Here is an 18,047-nt window from a genome sequence, read left to right on the forward strand (position 1 = left end):
ATCGAAAAAAATGATAGAAGAACTGATTTATTTAGATTATCTCTTATCTATTCATTTTCGATTTTTTAACATGTTTATTATCAACCTAACATATATTGTCTAGATATGTTATATATAGTTATTGAATAATCCATTAGCCAACGAGAGATAATAACTATATGGTTGCAGTTACGGCACAACAATACACAAATCCATGAATCAACTCTCTTGGGTAAAGTGGTCGAAACATCGAGGCGATACACAATATACGTGTTCCCTGGTTAGAGATCAAAGTAATGATTCCCAAAGGTACTACAACAATACGTACACAGGCCGTAACACTGACATCAATAGTTTAATTTGCGTCTTCATTAATAATAATCAGATCGCACCTAGAAAAAGCACGGCTCTGTGTTTGGAGTTGTCTACCTTTAATATGTGTACAGGTAAACCTGAATTTCTACCTGTTTCAACACGAAGGATATTTCCCATGTTCTGGGTTAGTGACGAGCTATATACAATTCCAGGTTTAAATAAAACATCTTACGTGCGTACAAGATGGCGAAGGTTGTCGGATATTCACTGACCGAGGGATATACAGGTGAGTTATTGATATTCTGAATTTATCTTGTTTGTGTTATGATAAATTCTACGTGCCTCAAACCTTTGTTTGATATACGGGTATATACACTTTCGCTCATTCTATATTGCATTCTGGACGTTTGTGATACTGTCCTAGCACTTACAGCTAACCTAGTTTATACAGTACAGATCTATAAAGTATTATTCACACCAGGATATTGCAGTAAATACAAAATAAAATGGAAAATTCATCAGATTTGATGAAAATATGGTTTAATACATTTATGCTAGCCATAGAAACATCAAGGAATATGTACTTAAATAACAAAATTTTGATTATATATTGCCCAGCAAGCTAATACATAAGTTTAAAGTAATAAGGTTAACATGAAACATCGTTGGACCACCCAAGCTGTTCATGACATTTAACGTCTGAATGCATGCCTGTCGGGTGGCTTGGTAGATAGATCATATTACAACAGGTTACCTACTGTTATGAATAACACAGATTTTTCTTCTATCACGTTGCGAAAGCTTACGATTCTTTTCTTTGCTAACAGGAAAACGTAATATAACCATGATAATTATGTCGGAAATGTCATGATTTTTTTTTAACAAATACAAATATTGTTGCGAGTATAAACATTATTCAATTTCTCTTTAACGATTTGCGGCAAATGTCAATTTTGAAAAAAAAAATAGAGCGCAATTGCGTAATATTTAGCTTATTGCTATTTCTGATTAATTAGAAAAACTAATGAACATGGATATCTGAGGATTTGAAATCCAAGCTTCATTTAAGCATCTCTTTAGGTTCTGAAATCAATAATGACATTTCGATAATTGCTTGGATGCTATTGATAAAGCCTTTACGTAAATGATGACGCAAAAGAAAAAAAACACATTCAATTTTACGCTTTTGCAACATTTTGTACTACTAGAATTTCTACCTATTTTATTAGGCAATGGATTTTAATTAATGTACGCCGTGGTTTGATGAATGAATTTAAAAAGAAAAGACGTCAAACCTCTGGACGGAGAATCACAAAATATGTTTATTCAGATTTTGGAGAAAATAATTAATTTGATTTTGATAAATATTAAAAAATAATATGTTAATAATACGCCAATCCCTCAAAAATGACATTAAAGAAAATATCACTGAGCTTCGTTTTTATATCAAAGTATATTCTAAGACACACGTAAATGAGAATTAAATTGGATTAACTCTAAGATATTATCTATCAACTCTAAAAAAATATGTAAACAATAGATAATTTTTTATTTCAAATCAAGATAAAAATGGCTTTTCTGCTCTATGTAAGCATGGTGTATTATTTCTTTTACATTATGGCAATTTGGCTACTCGTCGTTCATCTGAAAAAAATGAATTTCGAAATTAAAAAAGAATTGGAGATAATTGCAATAATTTTTTTTGTTTCAAGAAAATGGATATATAGTTATGACTTATCTTGGCATACGAAAAAATCACTCTGAAAGGGAATACGGATATTGTTTTATTTTTGCTATTAGATAAACAATCACGTAATAGATAAATAATCAAAACATTTGTGGTGCTACGATTATGGTATTACAATATCGGAATATATATATATATATATATAATTACCTAGATAACGAAATATTAAAAACCAGCTGTTCTGAGAATAAACCATAAATATTATCGTCAGTCAAAGCATAGTATCAGATTTTTGTTAACGTAAAGTCAAAATGTACAAAGGACAAATCGCTGGTTTAATGTTACTTGAGGGTTGTCAAACAAATCGATTTATTTCATGTAATATTATAATCATCAAACAGCGAGCTCCTAACTGTCAATCGATACCAATGTAAACACGACCAGGATTTCTTTTTTTTAATGTCCGCATGATACAAGCTTGGAATAAAGCATATTGACAGTTACAGTATGGACTCAGCTATTCGCTAACAACGTACATGTGTAATAAAAACTTAAAAGACACCAGGATTTCTTTTTTTTAATGACCGCATGATACAAGTTGGGAATAAAGCATATTGGCAGTTACAGTATGGACTCAGCTATTCGCTAACTACATGTACGTACATGTGTAATAAAAACTTAAAAGACAAACACTTGCTTAATGTTACCGGAGCGTTATCTAACAGCTCCGATTTATTCAAAGTAGCATTTCAATCATCCACTTTTAGTGAGCTCTCAATTATAAATCGATACCAGTATAAATATGATCAGACCTAGTTGTTTTAACAAATGTCCGCATGATACAAAAGCTGATTTCATCATTAATTGATAACATACTACCGTCTGTGTGTATCCGGTGCCAAGGTGATTCCCTAATGGTATAAGTTTCGTTTCAGAGTCTTGTTTCGATTTGAACATGTTCTACCTTGCGTATTTTACGGTTAATTTGCTACAGTATATTCAAGTTCAAGTTAATTTCTGCGAACTTTGATACCAACGAACAACATGGATAAAATGACAAGCAAGATAAAATGTACAACTTATTGTTGTTATTAATTGGCATTTCACCTGATGGGTATATAAGGAAAGACCGCAAAGTTTGGTTACCCACGAAATTAAACAACTATGAAGTATAAATGATGATGAAATAAATTGCAATACTTTTGTAAATCGAAGAAATCAAATCATCTTGTAGCACTTTTCAAACTATACAAATATATTATTCTCTTGAGTTCTATTTTATGTCAAAAACCATTTAAATAATCCGTAACTGATTGATATATTTCAAGTTTCGGTTTTATATTTATTTGCTTCCATTTCCCTAAATAACGTTAGCTGTGAACAGAACGTTAATCCCATCCACACAAGCAGTTATTTGAGATTGTCAAAAAATGTCAAAAAAGTCGATAATAGTTTATCAACGAGCGGTATTAGCAGTGTAAAAATTATTGTTTATATGCAAATATAATTCATTTTAACAAGAAATCTGTTCCAGTAAAGTCGGTAATATTCTTCATGTAAGCATATATATTTATTAATATTGTGTTAAATGAAATTACGTTAGCAAAGACACAAAAATATAGAACAACGAAATATGCTTAATACAATAGAAGGTTTATTGTTATAAAAAAGAATCATAATATTTCTATCCAACATAGTTATACATGTAAATCACAAATGTTTCATTATAAACAGAAACATGATACAGTATACACATGTTTACCATTTAAGCATTCACAATAATCCCATCCTTGATACTGCAGGTGTTACTGTTACTGACGTTATATCCACCCCTGAACTATTTCATAGTTAAATTGAAGGCAGGTCGGGAGAATAAATTTGACCAATCACATGCCTGCACAGTCAACCACAGTGTACCGTTATACAATTTTTTATGTACACCAAAGGACTAAATTGCCTGTTCTGTTATGTTGCTTCCGGTATTACTATGAGATAGTCCAGGAGTGGATATAACATCAATAATAGTAACCCCTGGAGTATTGAGGATGAAATAATTCTGGTATCTGTTATATGTTTTTAAATATTGAAATTATCCTGCAATTCCACAGAGCAAACATTACCATGAAAGAAACAAACCAATAATAAAGAATTTGCAGGGCTAAAATGTCGATACTAAAACCGACATGAATTACTGATACTGATTACACATTCGTTGTAGGTGCAGATATAATGGAGAAATGGCTCAACCTGGACACATAAAGAGAGCTATATAACTTCAACACTTCGCCAAAATGGAGGAGGCGGACAAGAAGAAGTACTGGAACAAGGAGATTAAGAGTATGCTAGGACCATGCATGATCACATTCGCTATCCCTTTAACAGTTCCAGGTTTGACTATTACGCTAGTAGCGTTTAGCGAAGATACCACATTCAAAACGTATGGTGTTCTTCACATTGTTGGAATTCTGTTCCTCGCCGCTGCTATTATACTACTGATTCTTGGTTGTATGCTGAGGATGCTTTGGAAACCTTTTATTGGACCAGACATAGAAATGCATCTTACACCACTACAGTCTGTTGCGAGTTTACGGAAAAGCAAAAAGGATAGTCATCATACTAAAATGAATAACATTTATTCCGGAGCTAGAGTGGGACCCGAACAACCGATGCAAAGGGAGGAAAATAGATATAACGAAAGCTATCCAGCAGCAGTTCGGACATCTATATCTGAGCAGACGACAAGGAATCCACAAATTGAAGATTTACCTCATGCAAGTCATTCACAGGGGGAACGACAAAGTCGTTCAAGAAGTAAAACTCGCAGAGGTTCAAGGGATTCCGGTCGGAAAGAAAGGCGATTATCAGAATCATCTATTGTACAGAATGATTTATATTTAGATGGAAGTGAATCTGAGTCAGCTAAGTGTGTGAAAAATCGACGGAGGAAGAAATCTATGAGTTCACAAGAAAAAGATGAACATGTAAATAATACAAGCATGGACGAAAGTTTTCCTTTAGAAGGATCGAAATCTAATAAACGTAGTGCGACGCCGCGTGAAGTCGAAACATCCCTGGACGAAATCCAGCAATGGCGGCAGAGGAAGAAATCCAAGCAGAAGTCTAAAATGAGGATGGAGGATACTGGTGTAGTTAATGCTGCCAGTGATTGTGATGAATCTATATTGTCGCGACCTCTTCCAAAGCTCAAACTCAACGAGCGTTCATTGTCTTCAAATCTAGAAAATGGCAGTTCAACAGGCGACGAGGCTTGCTCTGGGTAAGGTTTAATTAAGTTGGTAACATTTTCTGTTGAGAGTTGAAAACCACTAAGAATTATACAGAATCCTTATTAAGTTAATGCAAAGAAAATGTTAAAAAAGTTATCCCGAATCCTTAGCAAGTTAATTCAAAGAAATAATTAACAATTATCCCAAATCCTTATAATGTCAATGAAAAGTAATGATTAAAGCTGACAATGCAAGTAAAATAGTTTTAAATTGAGATTTAAAAAAAAATAAGCACGCTTCTATTTCAAGAATCGTTTATGAGACAACCCCCTATAGAGGTCAGCCATTTTTGTTTTGGCTGCCACTTCCTTGGATACGACACTGTCATAACTGGGGAATGTCTCAGAAACAATTTTCAAAAAAAAAAAAAAAAAAAAAAAAAAATCGTTCTTTTTTTTTTTATTTCAAATGCATGCTTTTTAACTTGCATTGTCAGCTTTAACAATTTTCCCGAAGCTAAAATACTTTCCTTTACTGTAAAGTTCGGAATCGATTCCCAATTAAGAATGAACTGAAATAGTATAGGCCTAAGGTATTCAACTTCAACCAAATTAGCCGTTGCTCCTTCTACGATGGCGTTACAATTCTACGTTCCTTGTCATTTATTCATCTTCTAAAGAGATTCGTCTACTCTAAAAACGTAAAAGCCATAAATTCAACATTTCACGTCCTCATCTCACGAGATTCCAATACACGTGTTGTAGCTATACCAATAATTTTCTTAAGAAGCTTCAGAGATCGAAATCGATATTCCGTTCATTCTTAGTCAGCCACTTGGCGTCATGTTGAAGATCACCATTCCCCGGTGTTAAAGCTCGGGTTTTTTTCAACCCTATAAAGATTATCGAACGCATACCAAGAAAAATTTTGAGTGATACATTTATTGCTTTCTTACGTGATAAAGGCTATACCTTCAAAGGGAAAATATTACATTTTATCGTTCACGTATTGAACTAAAACAATATTGTATTGAATAAGATTTCGTTCATTTTATTTTACATTTAACCGCAAGTTGTGTTTCATTTTTCAAGTAAGGGTGAGGAATTTGTATGCAGTCCTTGTTAGTGTTTAATCAGATAGTTTTGCGGAATATTGATCAAGATGTTCTCTCTCAGAGCTCGTAAGAGCGTTAGTTAGTAGAGTTGGATAAGCTTGGGTATACCTTTATATTTTGAATCCATATTGAGATATTTTACTCGAAGATCGATATCGTAAGAAAATAAACAAAGAATACTGGTCTAATAAAAAGAAAAAATGCAAAACATGTAATACATTATTGTTTGACAATTATTGTATTTTTTCCACAATGGAATAGTACATTTTTCATTTTGTTGAAAATGCATGTGCAATTATTCGATAAGACACATTTCATTTAACTTATCAATGCCTTCTTCCAGAGTATGTAAATTTATATTTACATATATATGTTATTACCAATGAAAATTAGAAAGTTCTATGCATATTTTCATAATAATTAAAAAATCACAACCTCAAATACTTTTTTTTAAATCTGGTATATTGAGTAATAATTAATTTTTGTTAACCTAGGCCATCCGCCCGGTCGCCACATCAAAGTTTGCTTCAACACGGCGATTCATTGGAAAAGAGGAAACGACGCAAGAAGAAAAGGGCATCGAAATCTGTGAAAAACGTAATAAGTGAGACAACTGACAATACCATAGATCCCAAGTCACCACGTGTACTACCGCCAGTTCTCAGAGGGCGTAGTAAGTCGCCGAGTGACGCGAATAACCAATCAAAAGAGTTGTCACATCAGCGTTCGGGCTCCAGTGATTCCATCAATAGTATCGGTTCTGCAGATTCCGTTCTGGCTCAGTACACCTCTAGAAAAGAGGACGTTTAGATTATTATAATTTTTTATTTTAAATGTTTTAAACAAATAAGGAAACAATAATGTTACACATGACCACATGTGGTTCTATCAACGTCCATGTTTTTAGTAATTATTTTATCTTATAATACAAATAATTGTGAAATCAGGAAGACAAACGATTCGAACTGTTTGTGGTGTTGAAATGTATTTGCCAAAACAAAAATGCAAAGATAATATGCATTACAATACGTAAATAACAACTATTTACCACCTATGTATATTTCCTACAGCAGTCAATAATCAGATTATCTCCCTTCCATAGTAATCTGTTCAATATTGCAAGAGTTGCTTCCCCTTCCCTCCTCCATGAGGAATTTTAACAATACTCCATAAATATACATTGTACTTGCAATAGGTTATACGGAATAATGCTTGGCAATTTTTTTCACAAATCTCGGTGTTTGACATTTTAATTAATATATTTTGAATTATGCAAAACATCCATAATAGCATGGAACATTTTTCATTTATTCCATTTGATGAAGAAATCATGCGAAATTGATGTACAAATGCAAGCAATTCGAAGGAATCAATCGTAGAAGAATGGACTATACATGTATCAATGTTATATTATTCGGAATTAGATGTAGCAGCTCATCAGTATATTATTTGATGCATGTTACACAATTTATATCTATATAGCACTTGTTTATATAAAATCCGTCCATTTCGTTTTATGCAATTTCATACTTTTATGTATCGAGTATGCATATATATTTTATTCACTATTTTATATATTTTAACTCTATATGTGTTGATGTTTTACAGGGTTATGCGGTTATATCAATTTTAAAGAGTAGTAATTTTATAAGGGCATTAGATGTCTTACTGGTGCAAAATGTTTTATAAACTATATAAATAGTTAAAATATTTCATCAATTAGAAAATTTTACTTTGATCTACTTGGAGAGAAAACATCACATCCACAGGACGATTTAGCATAATAAGTATTTATAAATCATGTTATGTATGTTAATTATTGCACCGACAATGTTGTTTCATGTCAAATTCATATACAATTCGCATGAATTTCATGTAACATTCATGAGATTTTTATGTCAAATTTAAATGAATAAATACTGGCTGAGTAATCACTTGGAAAAAAATTATCTCGAATCAACAAATACGGCGAATATCCATGACGGTATCAATATTTTGTAACATTTAAATCAGTAATTTGTACACGTCATTTTCATAGAACTTTCAAAATATATGTTTAAGTAACAAATGACGACACATGTTGTGTTGTCCTATATCAGGACACAATGTCTTCATATACCACAACGTATTCTTTAGGAAGACCCAATTCAAGTTATATGCTTTATTTTTCATTATTTATCACTCACTGCAGGTGTTTCTATAAACTAAGCGCTAAAGTCATTTTAGCGCCTTTTTCGTCATACATGGTACGCTAAAATACGGTTGCGCTATTTACATATTACCTTATTGCCGGTTATTTTTTGCGGGTCAAAATTTTGGCGATTTGATCTAAAAATGAGAAAAAACATATGAATGTGATTTTAAATTTTTGCGATTTGGATTTGAAAGGTAGATATCATTCAACCATTTTTCAATATTTCGAGGATCAAATTTTCGCCATCATAGAAATGTGCCGCAAAATTGCAAAAGGATCATCCCCGCTAAAATCACTGGCTGTACGGTATATATGTTTATATTTACTTTATATGAAAATGAGGATATCTTTATAAAAGTACTACTGCTTTTTAATTACCTTTTTGCTAATATTTGATTGCTTTAAAATTGGTTCAATAACAATATTATCCATTATTGTTTAATCTATAAAAAGTATCAGATGAATGACCGTTGATATTGTTTTAAAAATCTCACAAAAGATAGGGTGATACACTTTTGTGTTGAAGACATTGAAAGATAACATTTCACGTAAGTTTTTTCTAAGTATGTAAACAGATGGTTCATTTCTTGCTTGATATTCAAGTAACGTTATACATGTTTTCGTAAGCTGACCAATTGTATTTTGTACGATATGTCAAAATCATATTAAATGCATACAAAAGAACTACATTAAAGTGAGAATCCAAATGATACAATCTGCTGTATTCTCGTGTGGTTATTTCATCATACCGTATAACCGGTATTTTCGCGGAGATGATATTTTCGCGATTACGCACGTCATCGACGTGATCGCAAAATTTTAACCCGTGAAAAGTTTGATCATATTTTCCCTTGACGCCAAATCGCGAAATTTCGTTATTATTATTATTTTTTTTTTATTTTTTTTTTTAGTTTTTGGTCCAATTTGCGAAAATTTTGTACCATGAAACTAACCTGCTACACGGTATTAAACTGATACTAGCAATATTTATGATATTATCAGATATATAACATACCTTCTTATATTTTCTTCATATGTTTTTTTTTACCGAAACCTCAGACTGTAGGAAAACTCTACCCGTAACATTGTGCTGTCTCATAAAGTATAAAGAATATGTTATTACAACTCATAAAGTGCGTGGTGTGTGTTTTGGGAGACTGCGGTTTAGTTGTGTTGTGTATTTTTGTAATAGTGGAACTCTTGCCCATTTTACACATGCAATGAGAGAAACATTAGAGACAATGGATCTAGACAATATTGATAGCCATTTAGGTAAGAAATACATTTTTCATAAAATTAATCAATCTTAGGTCCTACATGATTAACAGAAATTTTTTATACAAATTATCAAAAAACGAAACAAGCAACACGAATTCATTATTTTGCAAAATAGGTTGAAACAGAACGATATCAAATGATCCTAATTAAGATGGAAAAAGAATCGATATTGCTTTTAGACAAAAAAGACGTGAATATATTGGAGTTATGTCCCATGTCTCGTGAGCGTACTGATTTTACAAAAGATGAAAAATGTCCTTAGCAACAAGCAATATTTACATAAATATCTCTCTATTATTTGTTATTTAGGCGACATGATTTCACACCAAATTAATTTGTCAAGCAGTCTGAAAAATTACTATAAGCATCATGTCACGATTTCAAAAGAAACCATTTTGTATGAATTTAGAAAAAAATGTGTGATTTTTCGTGAGAATCCCCGAAGCAGATTTAAAGTTTTCATAAAAATAATCACATCCCTATGAAATCGTGACATCACTCCTAAACATTTTGCTGATATTTATATTTAGAGTACTGACTAACTACATGTAATATTTTGGGAATGGCTGTTTGTTGTTGTAGTCAGTAACTATAGTGATATGATGATATTATTTGGTTTATAAGCAGTTCAATGTCAAGTTCATCAGGTATGTACAAACCTGTTCATTTATTTATAGGAAGTTTGATAATTTAACCATATGCCAGCTTTGACTAGGGAACCGAAACAACAAAACACGTAATGACATTAAAAACTGCATTCAATAATCAATGAACATCCTATTTTGAAACATATACCCCAGGTTGATAATGAAAGCTATATAGATGGTTATCTAATGGAATCAATAAAATCATTTCTTGTTTCGTTTTGATAAACACACCGTTTAAATTTTTACGACTGATGGAGATAGCTGTGTTGTTATCGAAACATCAAGAGAAATGATTGCGTTGGATATGTTAGATAACCATTTATGTAACGTAGTGTTTGGATGGAAGTTCAAATAAAAGCGATAAGATATGATCTTGATATTATATCTGTTGTTTACATGACAATTAATGGCGAAGCATATTTTAATAAATATGTAATACGTGGCATTCAGGTCAACAAAGATACTCAGTAAATATTACAGGCATTTTTTACTCGGTTGATACACACGTATAAAATAATAATACATTTGCTCGGTAAGTTTTAAGTTTTAGCCATAACACCTTGTCAGTCGAGGCACTGAGACAAAAATAATAATACACTTTCTCGGTAAATTCAAAGTTTTAACCAGAACACATTGTTAGCCAATGCGCTCATTGAGACAATTTCAACATTTTTGTTGACTAATGACAACTAATTTGCCTTACTTCTTTTGTAATTTTCACGTTGTCAGAAGTTATTCAGTGCGACTTTTGACATGACAAGTGTCTTTGTCCTGACTTATTATTTCCAGTATGAAGGGCAGGTAGCATAATCAAAGACAAAAACCTTAAAGAAGGACGGCACGTGTACTTATTCTCTACTTAACCAATCAGCGACGAGAACAATACAAAATGTGTCGATTCTTTTCTGGCCTTTCTGTCACACGATAATTAGAGCGTAGTGGTATATGTGTTCTTGGCGTATAAATATGGAAAACATTCAGTAATTATTCCTAACTAAACAATACAAGGTTTACTTTAAAATGTTTATTCATGTTTGCGCATTGACCGTTTCTGTTTGATAGAGAAGTCAAATGATACTCTACAAGCCACGACAAAAATAGTCGTCTCTCCAAAACATGACATTCACGTGATATTAAACTAATACATTCACATGTTAATGAACAAATCGTTTAAATCACATGATACATAGAAATATGAACTCCGCCCTATTCTGTTTTTGAAGCTCTAAATATACTGACAGAACAAGTAGAAATGGTTTTGGGATGCGACGAAATATCTGTATTCTGTATTATTCGTTTGAGTTTGCAATCTATAAGCATCATTTATGTTATTTCATTTTTAAGTGATGAAGCCAGAGCGCACAGAGACAAATTACCGACCTACGGCTAGTTAAGAATAGAGCGGTGAAAGATTAGGGTGGAATGTCAAACACACAATGACAACTGGCCAGCGTGTTGCGTGACGGAGCGTGAGATGGTCAGTAGTCAAGCGTACTTGACTAACGTGACCGCGCTTGTAATGATAGTGTTACCGAGGGATTGCATAGAACCCGAGCAGAGCTAGCGCGCATTATGAAGATTGTCTGCAAAGCTCTGGCATCTATATAGACCATAGATGCCATAGGAAGACGCGTTAAAGCTTAAAAATAGAAAAGACTAGCAGTAGAATGGGATATACCGTAACATCTGAACTGTTACCCTTCTCCATGATAATGAAATAACTCAATTATTATTGTCGTTTTGGTTTCCCAGTTCCCGTCGTCATTCTAAGAATATTCACCTAGCCATAGAGCAGTTTACACATTTTCAGAACACATATAACGTGCTTTTATATCTCGTATCATGTCCTGCAATGTAACCGCATTATATACTTCATCTATGTGATTTAACCTACATTTAAAGTCAATGAATGTCTTAATATATATTTTTTCGATTTTCTTTTTCAAAATGAACAATAAACATGCCAGATTAAGTTTTTAAAAGTTTTAAACCCAAACTTCTATACAATTTGAATGAAAAGAGAAGGTAATATAAAAATCATAAAAAGAAAACGTTTTTTACATTCAGATTACTTACATATGATAAAAACAAACATTTTACTAGTGCCACATAATTATTATTGATTGATACAATATCGTAATAAATTATCATGTCAGTTTCAATCATATCTAAGACTGCTACGACTGAGTGACAGGCGACATGGAGGATGTCAATTGAGTGCTATATAACTATTATCGAGTGATATGAAATTGGAATAAATAACCATGTCAATTTCAGTTTCAGCAACTCAACATCTTGCAAATTATTCATTAATTAATGCATCATTCTACTATCATGTCGCAAACGTTTGAAGATGTCATTGTAATATTTAACTACCACCATAACGACATGTGGCACTGAATAATTCAAAATCCGGTAGTCCTTCAACTTAACCTATCGGTACATCAACCGATTCCCAAGAGGGAAAGCATGAGATGAAACAGCAATTTTAAATATGGCCGACATTTAACCAGGATAGCTTCGTGTCGAATACGTTTAACCTACGTTCCACTCCTTTTAAAGGGACAATTCACTCAGGCTAATTCTTTTACATAACCAAGAAGCAACTATAACATAAACGTATTGTTCTACATTTCTTATGAAACATATAACATCAAATATTGACACATTCCACGTCATAGTCTGGTATTTTAATTTACACCGTTGTAATTACAAATCGTTGATCAATCCGATTAAGCAGGTACAATATGTACGCTGTACCCATATACCCGAGCAAAAGTCACGCACGTTAAAGAAATGAACTACATAACCACTGAGGAGGTGATTAAATGATTTTTAGGCAAGACAATTCACCATAATAAGGTCAACACACTACTGTCAGAGCGATTTGAGCAGTTCTAGACAAAAGATACACTACTCTACGAGCCAGGGACAAAGTTCGGCATACAAGAAGTTCGACCACAATGTGTAATGGCGGACAGCGAGCGAGTTTGAACATTTCACACGCATTTCACCACCATGGGCTTTTCTGGCATATCACAGTAAAACCGACTGATCTAATTTCCATCAGAACTAGTTTTTTTGTCCGATATATGTACAAATTTTAATGTTCGCTCAGACTGAATTGTCCCTTTAATCATAATTACTATGTTTAGTCACGAAATTATGATGTAACATGTCTGCATCAGAATCGATACCATATCATATGCCACAAGGGAGGTAATGAAATAATCTGTATATTACTCATAATACTAACGCGCAGATTTTGCAATGTCATTCTGATATTGGGAAACTATACAATGAAAGTGTTGCATTATACATACATGTATATGGTAAAGGGATAATGCGCGTGTTTATTGATGTCAATTAGTAGCTTGTGTGCAATGGACGTTAATACTTTAGTTTATCAATTATTTGTTTGAACTCTGTCTATGTCTATCAGTTATGGTTGGTGAGCTAATGCTATTTCTATAATACTTGGTATGAACTCTGCCTGAAGTTGACATTTGATATATTTTTCATAAAATTGTTGTTTCCGCTTGATTATTGTTACCCATTTTCTGTCCAAATGGAAGAATAAAATTTTAGGAGATCATTTTGCTATCCAAGTAAGCCAATTTGGACTCATAAATTGACGGTTTATGTAAGTCGAAGTTTCATTCTCTCTTAAAGAAATTCATCATTCATGTGGAATACTTAATGCATTCGAATTATCAGTTGCGTTTAGCAAGAATGGACCTTACCGAAATATTTATAGAGATACAATATATAATAGATTTTAGGATCAGTTTAACGCTGGACCTGTTCGAACGTGTGGTTCTATACAATCTGTAAATTACGTAAACCAGAAAAAAACGGACTTTTATCTATCTATGATAACGAAACCTTCTCTTTGAAAATCTAATTTGATTTCGAACTAGAATTTTAAATGAAGCACCGACTTCATGTCCCCACTTTTAAACTAAATACGACGTAACATTTTGCATTCAAATGTTATGAAACTTGACAGGACCCGTTGCATTATATATGCATCTTAGGTTACTGCATCTTTAAACGCTGCTACAACCATCTTATCGATCTTTTCCAGTACTGTGCATTTCAAGGGTTATGTGTAATTGAAACGAGACGAGAATTCAGAGAAGATCAGACAACTCAGCAAAAACTTCACAAACCATGCATAATTCTTTGTAGTTCTCTGCACACTGTCTGTCCTTGTATTGCTTACCATAGATCACTGCGCCTTTTCATGTACACAAGTCAGCTGACAAGATAGGCAAATAGTGGATAATGATTACGTTGCAAATTACATAAAACACCAGGTGCTAATGATATATTTTAAATATGATACTGAATTACCTGTGTTGATTTTTCTGTGTAGACTTTATATAAAACATGTGAAACCAACGCACTTATAATATATAAGGATATCCTGGAGGACTGCAGTTATTACGAAATACAAGCCTCGCCAATTTATTTAATCTAAATGTTAAAAGTTGAATGCAAAATCATTAAAACAACAGGTTTTTTTTTGTTTTTTTGTTTTTTGTGGGGGGGGGGGGGGGGGGGGGGTTTAAATTAGATTTTTTTCTGTTAATTAGTTAATTATCACACTATAGCCGATTAAGCACTAATGGAACTTTTCAACAATGCATGAGCAAAATTCATTTTACATTGAGGGTGTATATAAACTTGGAAATTCCAAGCGTGGGTAGCTCTAACAGCAAGTACATACACATCTTATTCTACTGCTTCTGACAAACCTCTTCATAACACTCTAATCAAGCGTGTTTAATGAATGGTATAGAACATACAGATAAGTCACCAAGCGTGTCTTATTAATCTCTCGACTGATTGATCTTACGCCAAAAGATTCGTCATATTTTTTAAATACATTTTTGTTGACAGTTACCCCGGTTCTTTAATTTACAACACTCGATTTGTAAAGCAATATGGTAAAACTGGCACTCGAGCGATCGAACGTACGAAGTCCTAAATCCTGACACACGACAATCAAACAAATATTTTGCTTGGTCTAAATGACCGTTATATAAAGACACATCATTTATACACGGTTCAAAGTATACGTCAATTCACAATATATTACCCTTATAACAGTATCGCAGTACTATATACAAATGTATCTTAAATCTACAGTGTACTAGGAATAACCTCATACCGTCAAATAATGCCAATTGACTACTGTATGTTGGTTTCAAGTCGGGATTTAGTTTACCCTGATATAAAATAACAATTCTGAAATCCATACTAGACGTGAGTGCAAATGATCTTCAATTTTGTCAACGAATTTCTACTTTACCATCAGTAATCGATGATGATATATTTATACATTTATATAGTTACTAGTAGTCAGGTACAATGACATTGCTCCCTGCACCCATATGGTACTGCAAACGTTTTGGTTTGGTTTATTTATTTTTACGTCCTATTAACAGCCAGGGTCATGTAAGGACGTGCCAGGTTTGTTGGTGGAGGAAAGCCGGAGTACCCGGAGAAAAACCACCGACCAGCGGTCAGTACCTGGCAACTGCCCCACATGGGATTCGAACCCGCATCCCAGAGGTGGAGGGCTTGTGGTAATATGTCGGGACATCTTAACCACTCGGCCACTGCAAACGTGCATATTTTAGCGGTAATATTGTGTAAGTGCTTTCGCACTAAACTATTATTCAGGTAATTATATTCTCGATGCGTCTTTTACATTATGGCATAACGTAAATCCAGTTAATCATTGAACAGTCATGTTTTCTACTAAAATAATCAAGTTAAGAGTTCTTTTAAAAATCAAAATATCATTTGAATTGTCCCACTAAGAGACAATACTAGCTATAAGACAATAGCGCTCTCCAAACTGTGGCATTAACTTTGAAAAACATAAATGTATATAAATAACTTTTTATAAAGATATTGAACACATACAAATACTTTAGTTTTCCGGGATAATTTGAAGAAACTAAATTAAAATATGAAACAAGTCAGCACACCCGTTACTATCAAAGGTAAAAGTTAAAATATGTAAAAGATCAAACATAGGAAATTTCTTTTGATTTGATATATAGTATAGAAATATTACCAACTTTAAAAAACAGGATATTTTTCAATTTGAAATGAAGCATTGTATGTTAATAGAAGCTAAATAGTTAATCCCTAAATTTGTGTTTAACCATTACAGTGAAAATTGCCGTCTGAATTCAACGACCTTCTGTGTTGAACGACCTAAATTATTCCTCCAAACTAAAATTGCTATGTAATCTGTTTACAAATTAAAATGTACAATATTATAGATATTTCCCTTTATTCTATATTTTTTATTTTTTTATTATGTATGAATATGTATAATGTTATAATAAAAGCTTGTTGCCTCGATGACACTAGCCTGTTGATAGGACGCTAAAGAAAACAAAAACAAGCAAAAAACAAACAAATAACGTTGTTTTCCAGAAGAATAACGCAATAATCAAGGCGATATGATTATCTTATAAATTTGTTTACTACGTTGTTGATGACGTAAACATAGGCAATATAGCTTCTGAATACGTATATGACTGTTATATCTAGAATATAAATATAGTTCATTGAATTATGAAATGTCTGTCCAAGTAAAAGATCTTTGTAATATCATTTGGTTGCCAGGTAAACAAAACTCGAATAGCATTACAACCAATCCCCAAAATCTATTTTAACTTTGTCTACATGTTGTGCGTGACAACATGGATACTTGACTACTATTTCAAAACATACATCAGTCGATAGTTCATAGCACGTAAAGAAATAAAATAATAATGAATGTGAAATAAAATACGGAGCACTTTGATAGAGAACTAATTTTAGAATGAGCAACGGGCTACCGAATTAAATCCCACCGGTTTTTATTTCTGATATTTGATAGGATCGAGAAGCGTGATCTTGAAGTCTATAATTAGTATATACGTGTGTGTCGTATTGAATGTCGGGGTATCGGTTAAAGTTTGGTTTAAAATACTTTAATTTGAATACCTCTTGTGTAACGAGTACCTAGAGCTGATTAACACGTATTCTTCAATGTATTTATTTAGACCACACGTAGGCAAGGCTTTACTCACTGAATAATTACATTTTCAGTCATCATTTCCATAATCACATATTTGCATTGAAAGAAAATTTTGCTTACATTTCAGCAAAGGTCAAAGAATAGAGTGCTTAGCCATTATGTATAATTATATCAATATGTAGGTCAAACGTTCCAAATCCAGATTTTTGTGTACTCAGAGCGAAACTGATATGTTTGAATGTTGATCTTTTTAACATTATTATTTCGTTGTCTTTGTTTATGATTCATTGAAAATGAACAAACATCCTTTTTTTCAATTCCCTGAATATCAGAAATTTCACAAAAGCTACATTTTCTGTCATTTTTTTTGGTTTGGTAATGACAAAATAATCTTTGTACATTTTGTACACCGATTTGAGAATGTGACATGCTTCCTATTCTTTCTCATGATATCATTTTTACGATATAGAGGTTCAAATTGAAACTACAAATGGTTCATTAAAATCTACAATTCGACGTGTTTCACGTTCACGTTGTATTAAATTTATAACTCGTCAG

The 18,047-nt window shown here is 32.7% G+C and overlaps 1 protein-coding gene across 1 annotated transcript; it reads left to right on the forward strand.

Moving 5' to 3' along the window:
* The first annotated feature begins 424 nt into the window (after nt 1–424).
* On the forward strand, nt 425–9,233 carry LOC138323901 (protein FAM133B-like). Its single transcript, XM_069268826.1, has 3 exons — nt 425–580; nt 4,200–5,258; nt 6,817–9,233. Exons 2-3 carry the CDS (start codon nt 4,273–4,275, stop codon nt 7,130–7,132), a joined length of 1,302 nt encoding a protein of 433 aa, XP_069124927.1. The 5' UTR covers nt 425–580; nt 4,200–4,272; the 3' UTR covers nt 7,133–9,233.
* The last annotated feature ends 8,814 nt before the right edge of the window (nt 9,234–18,047 follow it).

This window comes from Argopecten irradians, chromosome 5 (genome assembly GCF_041381155.1).
Source record: "Argopecten irradians isolate NY chromosome 5, Ai_NY, whole genome shotgun sequence".
Classification (NCBI taxonomy): Eukaryota; Metazoa; Mollusca; class Bivalvia; order Pectinida; family Pectinidae; genus Argopecten; species Argopecten irradians.